We start from the raw sequence: 13,789 nt of genomic DNA on the forward strand, positions 1-13,789 counted from the left end.
TTCACCTCTAAATAACTATATGCATGGACCTTATGCGTTTGTAAGCTTTAATAACAAGCCACCTCCTTAGGTTTCCCTCTATCAAAAAGGGTTGAGTCTAATCGAAAATGTTAGTTCTTTATAACATAGTGAATCAATATTCAAATTTCTATTGAGAAAAATGTCAATATTTAGTGCGTGACAGTGTTTCGAACATGATTACCTACAATAGGAAAATACTTGTGTCTATAAAAAAAGGATCCCTCTCTCTCTCTCTCTCTTCGTTCCTGCTATAAATCAAATAAAGATCTTTGAGCTTAGTTTCTTCCAGCAAGATAAGAGCCAACTAGATGCATCACAAAAAAGAAATTGCGAGCTTAATTAGAAGCATTATTCCCTGAGTGATGAGAAGAAAAGCCACTAATGTTGGATATACGACTTCCTCTGCATTTTAATGATTCTTGGTGCATCTCTCTCATATAATAATCTGACAAAAAGAAAAGCCAATTCATCATTTGAGTGAATATCTAGAAATGACATTTCACAGTCACAGCTTATAGCTTGCTGAGATGACGAAGATAAAACAATTATTAAGTGGTCTAATCATTTTCATTTAATTATTTTAATTCTATCCGTGGCTGCTACTACTTAATCTCTTATAATATAGCCCTTAATTTTTGTTCAGTGTTTGTGGACAACTTTGCACAACAATGAAAGTTAAATCGTATAATTCTTGGTTTTGTCCTTTTGTTGGAAAGTTGATTGATCACAAAGGAATATGTATACCTATAAAGCAATATGAACATAGCTAACAAATTTCCTGCATTATACTAATAAAATTATGGTAGTTTTATTGCACTAATCTCCATATAAATATATATAACTCAATTAATTAATTAATTAATGAGGAGGGAAGTTAATTAATGTCCTTGTCAAATATGCATGCTTTAATTTGTACGTCTGTGTGGCCTCAACTGAGTGAAACATCTTAATCATGCTTTTCTCAGGCCACCATCAAAGTCACTTTCAATATATAAAAATAAATATATAGATATATTCTTGCTTTTTAATCATAATGAACACTTAACAGTGAAATAACATTTCAAAAGAATACCAGAGTCAAAAGTTTCTGAGGACTTAAGAGAGTGTAAAAGTAATCCCACTGTCAGCTTACTGAATTCCTCCAATGTAAATCACGTTAACCTAACTTCGTACATATAAAAAAAAATTGTGTCAAAAATTGGTTAATTAACTTGTTAAATTTGTCAAAAGGATAAGAAATTACAATGCTTTCCATTATTGCTAGCTAGAAGGTTATTTCTATTTCCAACTTTCTAAGATTGGTACTTTTTAAATTCAGAATTTTTTTTAGATAATGTAGCATTCAATAGTCTAATGCTATTTTCTAGTAGCATTCAACATCCTAATATTATTTATGGTATATCCGGCATTAATTCTAATGTTATTTTCTTGGTACACCATCATCTCTTAATGTTATCTTCCAATGCAGTGTCATTATCTTATTTCAGTCTAGGACGCACTAAGATTGAAGTGTTAAAAGCATCAGAAAAATATGCATCATAAATAAGATTAAAGTTTTAAATGCAACTAAAAAATAATTTTAGGATATTGAATGCTACTTTATTTCTTATTTAAAAATCATTTAAATAATGCAGTTAATTAAAACTGACATATATTTAAAATCAAAATAATTCCATTAAAAGTATTTATTCTCACGAGGCTGAACATTTTCCCCACAAAATACTGACATTTAACTGTCTCTCACTTCTTAATTACAATCAATGACAGAACATTAAAAAAAAAAAAAAAAAAACTAGACATTACCTAAAAGTAACTTATGTTTTAGATTTTAAAAAACCTTCTAAAATATATTACTTGTATTTTTAACCTGAAAGACTAATTCAATTTGATTTATGATAAAAGCTGTTTTATTATAGTCAATCAAAGACAACCATACCAAACCAATAACTAAATATAAAGCTGTTTAAGTCATTCTCTCATTATTGTACTAAGCTATTTTAACTAACCCATTGTTCAAACCCACTATCCAAATCAAATGTACTCTCTAAATTTTATTATATATCAGACTAATTATATTCAATTAATTTGGCCTCGTTTAGTCACCCTGGCTAAACACACATACACGCATCTGTATAAAATAACCCACTTTATAGATTTGGCATGCCCCCATGCTCTATAATTAATGATTATATGCAAACTTAGCACATGTTTCATATGTATGTGCCCTAAAAATAAGTATATCTATATGGGCATCATGAGGAACAACTTTTTATGAGGAGTCAATACGAAAATAACAAAGCATACAGGGGGAGAGAGAGAGATTTGGTTAAGTTGAAAGTGAGAAGGCAGAACCTGGAAATTCCAGACAATTCTAGGGTTTGATTAAAGATGTATCATATTTGTATATTTATATATTCTTTTTAAATGCTCCACTCAGTGGTGATGGTCCCTTTGATTATTCTTTTGCTTTTTTGTTATTTGTTTGTTTTTTTTTTTGGTGAGCTAATGCAATTTGCAATTCGGACCTAATTAACCTCTGAAAAGCCACTTAATTATAAAATATTTAAAGCAATAATATATCTTTAAGCCGAAAATAACGGATGGTGCTCTTCTTTAGTTCTTTGGTTTCCTTGTAATTTGTGTGGGCTAACTTATACCAATATATAATTTATACATGTTGTGTATGTACTACACACACAAACACCCATATATATATATATATATATGCCAAACTGCACATGCACATTAAAATTGTTTTTAAGAAAAAAATATTTACCAATTAACAGCCCTATACCACTATAGTTACAACTTTAAATCATGTATTAATCAATCAATTAATGTTTTGCCATTATATATAATCCTTTCTAAGAGGCAAGCTTAAAATATGTAGTTACTACATTAGATGATGAAGAGCATACCAAGTGGTTCCAAACCTGTCAATGGTTAACTGTTTCTCGTCATTTGCTATATATGTAGAAGTTAATCATCACTTAACTATTATATATTGTTATTCATACGCTAGTCCTTACTTAAACTTGTAAATACACAAAAATAACATGTAATTAATTAAGTTTTTGTTATTTGCTAAGTGACAAATGTTATTCACTTAACTGTTCTTATCATTTACATGCAGGTCTCTACATAGATTTATTAATATACATATGCAAAAAACTTGTCACTAGCTTTTTTTTGCCATCAAATATAATAACTTGTCACTAGCTAAACTATTCTCTTCATCTGTTAAACGAAAGTTATTATTCACTTGGCTGTTCTTTTCATTTATTAAATATATGTTCTTCCTTAAACTTGTCTAAGCAAATGCACAACTTGTCACTAGTTTGAATGTTTTGTTAACATACAAAAGTTGTTATTCCCTTGTCATTTCATATATCTCTTAAAACTTGGCAGTTATCTTATAATATTTTGCACTATATGTATTATTTAGAAATTTTAGTAGCTTAATGATTATATATTTTTTCGGAAACCAAAGGGTGGTAGGATCAAATGGGAGCTCTGGCTGCGAATGGCATGGGATTTTTTTCACATGAAAGCAATTAGATAATTTCACAAAAACCTGGTTTTAGAATAGCTCTCAAAACTTCATAGTAATTCAGACATTTCAAATGACCATTTTTGGATTCCCCACTTGGAGGTCGTTATATTTAAAACTCCCAAGGCTAATTTGAATTAATGTGCTCGACATTTGATTCAGCTTTCATGACAGGTCTGGAACTTGATCTTGTATTCTTGTACCAGCAAAGCATTATATTCAAACTTAATGGGTCTTCCCTAAACCTTCCCACAACACAAAAATCATATATTATTCTTTAATTATACTCCCAAAATATAAGGCTTTAAATAACGTTTTAGAAATTCATCGGGTGTCATATACGAAGCTTGTGTAATAATATAAAACTTTTGATTTTGAAATAAAAGAGTCTCAAAAATCTGCTGCCTATCGGAAAATCTGCCAAAATCTTGGCGTATATTGATTAAATAAAAGATGGAAAACGAAAAAAGTCCTAGCTTCTACCTAGATTGTGCTAAACTGACCAATTAATTATTTGGTTTAATTAAAAAAAGTTAATCACGTATCTCGTGGAGAATAGTTCTATTATTTTCTATTAGACTGGTAGTCAAGCAATCAACAATAGATGGAATATTTGAGGATCAATTTGGATCCACAAAACTAAGTTCTTTACAAGATCTTCCTTCTCTTTTGTGACATTACACAAAGACAAGTTCGATAAGTGCTTAAAATTGATCATGATGGCTACAGATCAAATTATATTCGTCAAGCAATTGTGAAGATAAACAAGCTAAGCTCGATGCTGATATGAGTTGGTTTAACATTAACACAATAAAGAATAAATATTGAACTAACATATCTTCATTATCATCAGAAAAAATGGACACACACACACAGTTATACGCACATATATGTTTATTTAGAGAGGAGGTCCAAAACTTACAGCTAATATATAATATATTATATCGTCCTTCATCTCTACTTCTGAGAAACATAGACTCTCTTTCTGGCGAATCTTGAGATTGCACGTAAACAAACAAAATTGATGGCCATTATATGATATTTTATATATCATCTTGATGGTCTCCATTTTCAAATGTTGTGCTGTGACATATATATAATATATATTTCGAAAACCTTTACAAATATTAACATTATCTACGTAAGAAAGGCGTCTATATTTTAATGGTGGCACAAATAATTATTGTTGACTCTGAGAACTCAGTAATGCTTTCTTTTGATATTCTTTTTCTTCCTTTTCTTTTCTTTTCTTTTCTTTTTTTAAATTTCATAACATACATACCTAATGATTAAATCATTAGAAGATCAAAATATTTATCAGATCAGACACAAAGTGTGAGTAATGGTAAAGTAACTAATACGAGGTTTAATGTAAAATTTCTGAAATCTAGCTATATACTCCTCCGGTCCTAAATAGAAGACCTTTATACACACTAGTATAAGGGTTTTATATTTAGGACCCGAGGAGTATAACATAAAAACTCTAATAAGTTGTGCTAGCTATATATTCATGAGCAATAAGTTCAAGCTTATGATATGTTATTCTGAATTACACTGCACTTTCTAACTAATGATACAATATTTACATGCATTCTGTCTTAGAATCTTTTTTTTCTTTATTAAAATTTGTAGCATGTAGTGGCTTTTTGCAGGAGTTATATATGCTTATACCCCAAGAGAAAATTGATCTGGGGTGCCTGTTTTTGAACCATATTAATTAACTATAGTTATATACCCCACTAGGCTAATTTAAAATTTAAAAGGGGGGTCCTAAAGGAAACAATGGAACTTGATGATGATGAATAAGGAGCTGGCCAGAAACCGACAATGGACAAAGCAACCTCTCATCAGACTAATAAAATAATAAAAACAAAAGAAGGAGCAAGTACTATAATGGCAAATTGGAGCAGGGTCACATTCATCTTTGTCCAAAACTAGACAAACAAGGTTATATCAGATCTCATGCCACTGGCAGAAACAACTAATTAAATGCAAAATCATATATTTAACAACCCCACAATGGTCTTTTCACACAGCTTTGTCACATATATTCACTGGGTGTGCTTCATAACAAGGAATATACCACTCAGCATTTCTATATGTCTGCATATTCAAACACACACACAAATATAAGCGTTGAGCTCCCTTAACAAGTCTTTTCATAGTTCATCAGATCTCTTGCTCTTTCTTTCTTTCTCTCTACATATTGCTTTTACGTTGGCTTTTCCCATTAGAGAAGCAAAATGAGTTTCCCAGAAAAAGATAGAGAGAAGAAGATGATGATGAACAAGAAAGAGAGAGGTTCAATACTTGAAATATTCAGATATGCTGAGTGGACTGATGTAATGCTTATGTTGTTGGGTGCTTTGGGAGCAATAGGAGACGGCATGTCCACAAACGTTTTGCTTGTGTTTGCTAGCCGCATCATGAACAGCTTAGGTTATGGGAATACTCAAAAACAAACTAATGGTGGGAATTTTTCCATGGCCGAGGTTGAGAAGGTCAGTCTCTAAAGGTTGACTATATATCAGTCTGTAGTCTTCACTTTTTCCCAGATATTCTTCCTCTTTCCTACTATTCATCTCTCTCTAACCTTTTCTCCTTCTTTTTTAACTTGAAATTCATTGTTTACAGTGCAGCTTATATTTTGTGTACTTGGGATTAGCAGTCATGGCGTTAGCCTTCATGGGTAAATCCAATGTTTCTTCTTTTTCTGTTTTTATATCTGCTTTACTTTTTTGATACAAACGTGACAAACGTTTTAACATAGCTAATTAGCTCCAGTACTAGGTATCATATGGTAGTGGGCATCTTCACTTTTACCTGTTTTGATGAACAATAAAGTGATGCTGTAAGAAACCCTAAACTTAAATCCCCAGTTTTTTGAAAAGCAAAATAGGAAGAGTTAAGAGAAACGAGAGACAATAAATCACCTACATCTGAGTAATGGGGATGTACTGTGATCTAAGAGAAATGGCTAAAACTTCTCAAAATTTGATTTTGAACCAAATATATAGAAACACTCATATTTAGTAAACTGTACTGATTTATATTCATGCTTTTTGCAGAAGGGTATTGCTGGAGCAAAACAAGCGAGAGGCAGGTGTTGAGAATTCGGTACAAGTATTTGGAAGCCGTGCTGAGACAAGAAGTGGGATTCTTCAATTCACAAGAAGCAACTACTTCAGACATCATAAACAGCATATCAAAGGATACTTCTCACTTCCAAGAACTTCTCAGTGAAAAGGTTGCAGTGGGTTCTTTTTTAGCTAGTTTTTAGTCCTGCAAATATGTAGAATATAATCAATATTTTGAGCTCAAGTTAAATAGCTAGTTTCAAAGCTTAATCATAGTTAGGGTTTCAAAGGAAGGCGATGTGGTAGAAGATGTTGGAGAAGCTTTTTCTTGGTCCGAATGTGGAGAAGCTTTGAAGACTGACTATATTAGCCTGTTAGCTTTTTGTATATTAGGACAACCCAACTTAAACAGTATGGAAATAGTTCAGAATATATTTATTAATATGTAGGTTGAAAAAACTTGATCAGATTTTTTTTTTTTTTGGACTTCTTATTATCAACTATTAGTTTCCGAATGAAAGTATAACATATATAGAATAACTTTTAAGAAATCCAATATAGCATTAAATTAAAAAGTACATCATTAAAGAAAACCCTCTACTTCTTGTATATATAGAAAACTCATGACCAAAAAAAAAAAAGGTTTTCTCCATATATGTGGTTTTCTGGCCCCTGATACAAACTGATATATTTTAATTTTTTTTTGGCAGGTGCCTCTATTTTTGATGCATTCATCATCATTCATCTCAGGGATCGCCTTCTCAACGTACTTCTCATGGAGACTGGCCATAGTATCCTATCCAACACTGCTTCTTCTGATAATACCGGGAATGCTTTATGGGAAATACCTAATCTACTTGTCAAACAAGTCCCACAAAGAGTATGGCAAGGCAAACGCCATTGTAGAGCAGGCTTTAAGCTCTATAAAGACTGTTTATTCGTTCACAGCAGAGACAAGAATCATGGAGAGATATTCTGCAATACTTGACAGAATCTCAAGGCTTGGAATCAAACAAGGCATAGCCAAAGGTTTGGCTGTGGGAAGCACTGGCTTGTCCTTTGCTATATGGGCGTTTCTGGCTTGGTATGGAAGTCGTTTGGTTATGTACAAGGGTGAAAGTGGAGGAAGGATTTATGCAGCGGGAATTTCCTTCATCATGAGTGGGCTGTACGTGACTTTTCTTCTTCTTCTATCTCCTCTCTCTATATATATAGATATGTATATCTTTAATCTCCTAGTTGTCTTCTTCATCATTTGGCTATCAGTTAAATTTGATAGAATTAATGCCTTTTTTGAAGGATCTTCTAGTTGGAGCTCTTAATGGTAACGTTTTCTGTTTTGTAGACCTTACAAAGAGAATGGCACAAAGAATTAATCCCCTATCTTTTTCTTCTTTTTTCTTAGAACTCTACAAATATTTCAAGAGGATTTTAAATCTCTGCAGCAAATTTTGGTGTCATAGTGATTTGATCTTTAACTCTTTTTTTTTCTTTAAATTATTGTAAAGTGTTTTTTGTGAGAGGATGTAAAGAAGATGTACTAAAAGTTGCAGCAGCATTCATATTCCAACTTCACCATTTCAAACTCTAGAGATTCAAAATCGGGGTTGGGTCCTCTAATGTGCATCCTTTGATGTATTGGTAATACCCCAACCTCCCAAATATTTTTTTTCCTTTTCCTTATTATATTTTATGTAAAATGAATGAAATTTTGATATCTACATATGGTGATGAAATGGTGCAATTTTATAAATCAAAACTGCACAATTTTAGAGTATTTGTTCTTTGAAAAATCATTAAAAAAATGAATATTGCAACATTTTATTACTATAAAATATCAAAATGTCATTTATTTTATGTAAAATGTAATGATCAAAAGAAACATGGGGGAAAAAAAAGTTTGGGAGGTTGGACATTATAAACGACATTAGAGGGGAGGCAAATTAGAGGCACAAACCCAATCCAAATTCATCATAGTTTAATAGTTATCGTTATTCTTTTCTTCCCTTAAAGTCACAAGCTGAAATGGGAGAAGAACAGTGCATAGAATTATTATTCATCTTACGGGTGTAATTTTTTTCTTTTTGCCCCCTTTTTATGTGGAATTTGAAAACCTAAAATCAGAACTCACTAGAGTTAACTTTAGCAGTTGCGCGGATCTTTATATGTATGGCTTTCGTTTATGTATGTGCACTTTAAATAAATTTAAGTTGCTTATCTGCATTTATTATGATCCACACATACACACACGCACACATACACATTTTCCTGCTATTAGTACTGAATATTATGATGTAACTTTGAGAATGCACAACAAACACATGTTTGGCAGTCTCCAGTACAAATTATACAATGTAGAAATTAAGTTTAAGAGAAGGAAGCTGATCGGAATCTAACTTTTCTGGAAATAATACTCTTCTTTCACCAAAGTTCTCTCTCAAAGCTTTCTCAAGGAAAGCAAGGGGTGGCTAGATTTAAAAAGAAAAAGGATACCATACGTGTTCATAGAGTACAATGATAGTTTATAATTATTGAACCGGCCTGTCCTTTCAACACGAAATTTTTCAGAAGAAAATTAAGTATAAAGAGTCATGAAACAACTTTTTATGTATATACTTGTAAAAGAATATCCAAAGCTGCTTTATTAAGTTTTTAAATTTGAATGATATTGACTTTCAATTTGTGGTTCTTTAATACTTAAGTTTTGGATAATAACTATCTCTAGTGATTAAAGTAAAGTGCTTTATTTCATTTAGAGGCTCCAAAAGTTGATTATATTGCATTGCTTGTTTTAATCTTCTGCCGGCTTCTTGAACATTAATGATGATGGTCCTGCAAATGGTGGTAAACCCTGTAATTAATCAGAACTTCTAGTTGAGAAATAGAGCAATTAATTAATTAATCTCAAAAGAACTTTAACCAACTTCTCCCATGTTTGATGAATATGACTCAACAACGAAAGATTTAGGAGAAATAGGAGATACAGATACGTAGCTTAAGCTTAAAAATTGATATTACTTGTTTGAGACAGGCCAGAGAAAGGACATAAATATAAATGGTGGTGAGGAAGGTCAAAGTAAAGCTAGTTCAATCAATTTTAGCTAGTTACGTAACAAAAGTGTCTCATTAATTAGTATCAAATCATAACATACTTTGACAGCATAACATCAATGTGATTTTTAGCTATATATCTTCACTTTTAGGCATTACATGAGCATTAAGGTAGCTCTCATATTCTTTGTAATGCTAGTAGGTGAAATACACTCCTGTTTTGAAATAACTGTCACTTAAGAATTTTGATTTTATTTCAGAATAATTGAACAGCATTTTACCCTTCATTAATGGAAATAACTATTGATAAAGTCCAAGTGTTTTCTGATAAATACACATATTATAGTCAAATACCATTAGAATTTGCTACAACTTCGACTACTTAATAGTTTTCTCAATCTATGTACATAATTTTAACAATAATTATTTCAAAATATTGCAGATCACTTGGAGTTGCACTTCCTGACCTTAAGCACTTCACAGAAGCATCTGTTGCAGCATCAAGATTATTTGATATGATTGACAGAATACCAACAATTGATAGTGAAGACACAAGAGGACTTGTGTTAGATTGCATAACTGGCAAGTTAGAGTTTGAGCATGTGAAATTCACCTACCCCTCACGTCCAGATACAATTGTTCTTAAGGATTTCAATCTCACAGTTGAAGCTGGCACAACTGTGGCTCTTGTTGGTGCAAGTGGGAGTGGTAAATCCACAGCAATAGGATTAGTACAGAGATTTTATGATGCAGATGAAGGTTTTGTGAAGGTTGATGGTGTAGACATAAGAAGCCTACAATTGAAATGGATAAGAGGAAAAATGGGACTTGTGAGTCAAGAGCCAGCACTATTTGGGACTTCAATAAAGGAGAATATTATGTTTGGTAAGCCAGATGCTACAATGGAGGAAGTAATTGCTGCAGCCATGGCTGCCAATGCTCATAACTTCATCAGGCAGCTTCCTGAAGGTTATGAAACTAAAGTAAGTGAAAATGCACTACATAATAACTGCCTGTTAAATCTGCAGAATTATAGTGACTTAATTTAATTTATTGAACGTAAACCAGATTGGAGAAAGAGGGGCTCTTCTATCAGGTGGACAAAAGCAGAGAATAGCTATTGCAAGAGCCATCATTAAGAATCCTGTGATTCTCCTTCTTGATGAAGCAACTAGTGCTCTTGATTCTGAATCAGAACTACTAGTTCAGAATGCACTTGATCAGGCCTCCATGGGAAGGACCACTTTGGTAGGTACAAGTAACATCTAATTGGCTTAAAACGGTGGCTGTTTCGTCTGTACTTGTCTTGTCTAACACCTTGTAAACATGATCAGGTTGTTTCTCACAAGCTATCAACAGTTAGAAATGCAGACCTCATAGCAGTTGTCAATTGTGGCTGCATCATCGAAATAGGAACTCACAATGAACTCCTCAACAGCGAAGATGGGCACTATGCTAAACTAGCAAAGTTGCAATTCAGTTGTGATGAACATTTGCAGAACCCGGACCAGATTATTTCTTCTGTAGCAAGAAGCAGTGCTGGTAGACCAAGTACTGCAAGGTCAAGCCCTTCAATTTTCCCAAAATCACCATTGCCTGATGCTACCCCACCACTTGAGTCTCACCCTCCACCTTCTTTACCACGTCTTCTTTCTCTGAATGCTCCTGAATGGAAACAAGGTCTGGTTGGAAGCCTCTCAGCTGTAGCCTTTGGCTCAATTCAACCCATATATGCCTTAACCATTGGGGGTATGATTTCTGCATTTTTTGTTGAAAGCCATGAGGAAATGCGTCATAGGATTAGAACTTATTCCTTTATTTTCTCTTCATTATCCCTTGCTTCTATAATTCTCAATCTCTTCCAACACTATAATTTTGCCCATATGGGAGAGAAATTAACAAAGAGGGTCAGATTACAAATGCTAGAAAAGATCTTAACCTTTGAAACTGCCTGGTTTGATGAGGAACGAAACTCTAGTGGGGCCTTATGTTCAAGGTTGAGCAATGAGGCTTCCATGGTGAAGTCACTCGTTGCGGATCGCGTCTCTTTAATGGTTCAAACCACTTCTGCTGTAACAATTGCAATGATCATAGGGCTTATTGTGGCTTGGAAGCTTGCACTTGTTATGATAGCTGTACAACCACTGACAATACTTTGTTTCTATACAAGAAAAGTGTTGCTCTCCACACTTTCAACTAATTTTGCCAAGGCTCAGAATCATAGCACACAAATTGCAGTAGAAGCTGTTTATAATCATAAAATTGTAATTTCCTTTGGAAGCAACAAGAAAGTTGTACAACTATTTGATGAAGCTCAAGAGGCACCAAGGAAGGAAGCCAGAAAGAAGTCTTGGCTAGCCGGGATTGGAATGGGTTCGGCTCAGTGCCTAACTTTCATGTCATGGGCTTTGGATTTCTGGTATGGTGGGACATTAGTTAAGAAAGGAGAAATATCAGCGGGGGATGTGTTCAAGACATTTTTTGTATTGGTGAGCACAGGCAAAGTCATAGCTGAAGCTGGAAGCATGACTTCTGATCTTGCCAAGGGTTCAGCAGCAGTGGCATCTGTTTTTGCGATTCTCGATAGACAATCATTAATCCCAAAGGTAATTGAGATTATCATTTTTTTAATCTTTCTCAGATAACCAACCAATTGACCTAACTTGAGCGAATGCGAAGAATTTATCTTACAAGACAAGCCTATAAATATAAAGCTGTCACAAAACTGAAATACCATCTTATATCTTGATATTGCTTTTTCTTAACTTGCATGTAGCCTAACACCATATATTGTAATTGTTGTTTGATTAGGGTGGGAATGTCATTAATGGGTGCAAATTGATCAAAATAAGAGGAAAGATAGAGATGAAAGATGTTGATTTTGCTTACCCAAGCAGGCCAGGGACTCCAATACTGAGAAAATTTTGCTTGGAGGTGAAGTCAGGAACAAGCATAGGAGTAGTAGGGAAAAGTGGGAGTGGAAAATCAACAGTGATAGCTTTAATTCAGAGATTCTATGATGTTCAGAGAGGGTCTATCAAAGTGGACGGTATAGACATAAGAGAACTAGACATTCAGTGGTACAGGAAACACACAGCACTGGTTAGCCAAGAACCTGTAATCTACTCAGGAAGCATACGAGACAACATCTTATTTGGAAAGCAAGAAGCAACAGAAGGTGAAGTTGTGGAAGCTGCAAGAGCTGCTAATGCTCATGACTTCATTTCGTAAGTTCTCTACTTTATACTTAATATAAAACTAAATCATAGAAAATTATCCAGAACTTTATAAAACTCCTTAAACTTTCAAGTTTGTGCAAATACCCTCATGCCATCAATTATTCCATTGTTCCACTGTTTAAAAGGTTATTTATATAACTTAAATTTTAGAGGGTTGTATATAATATAGCTTAAACATAATAAATTAACACTGAACCTTTGACACAAGTAACAAAATTCTGTGTTTATAATGCAGGTCACTGAAAGATGGGTATGAAACAGAATGTGGAGAAAGAGGAGTACAACTATCAGGAGGGCAAAGCAGAGAATAGCAATTGCAAGAGCCATAATTAGAAACCCAACAATACTTCTGCTAGATGAAGCAACCAGTGCCTTAGACGTTGAATCAGAACAAGTGGTACAAGAAGCACTTGATAGAATAATGGTGGGTAGAACTACCATCGTGGTGGCACACAGACTTAACACCATTAAGGAGCTTCAATCCATTGCCTATGTTTCAGACGGCAAGGTTCTTGAACAAGGAACCTATTCACAGCTTTGGCACAAGAAAGGCGCTTTCTTCAACCTTGCTAGCCATCAATCTTAAGTTTCATGGTTTGCTGATGGCTTTGTCTATTGGGCTTAATAGGCTCCATGATATTGAGCTTGAGGCTCTCTTTTTCAGCTTAGTATGCTTTCTACCCCAATATATGTATTATAAGTGGGCTAGAAGCCTAGAACAGATGTATGAAGATGTAGTATGGGTCCAGGTTGAAATCAAAAGTAGTGATCTTTTTAACAAGAAAAGAAAAATAGTAATATTTGTAAGGCAGTTTGATCTGGTGAGGTATATATAATATAAAGTTTTCTAA

The 13,789-nt window shown here is 33.5% G+C and overlaps 1 protein-coding gene across 1 annotated transcript; it reads left to right on the forward strand.

Moving 5' to 3' along the window:
- The first annotated feature begins 5,823 nt into the window (after positions 1 to 5,823).
- On the forward strand, positions 5,824 to 13,789 carry LOC114749287 (putative ABC transporter B family member 8). Its single transcript, XM_028937778.1, is given in 10 exon segments — positions 5,824 to 6,072; positions 6,206 to 6,260; positions 6,640 to 6,818; positions 7,359 to 7,816; positions 10,142 to 10,682; positions 10,768 to 10,947; positions 11,034 to 12,305; positions 12,511 to 12,926; positions 13,174 to 13,232; positions 13,235 to 13,789. Coding segments are annotated over 10 exon segments (3,675 nt in total). The 5' UTR covers positions 5,824 to 5,847; the 3' UTR covers positions 13,525 to 13,789.

Source organism: Neltuma alba, unplaced genomic scaffold (assembly GCF_004799145.2).
Source record: "Neltuma alba isolate B1F8T4 unplaced genomic scaffold, ASM479914v2 tig00006009_pilon, whole genome shotgun sequence".
In the NCBI taxonomy this organism is placed as follows: Eukaryota; Viridiplantae; Streptophyta; class Magnoliopsida; order Fabales; family Fabaceae; genus Neltuma; species Neltuma alba.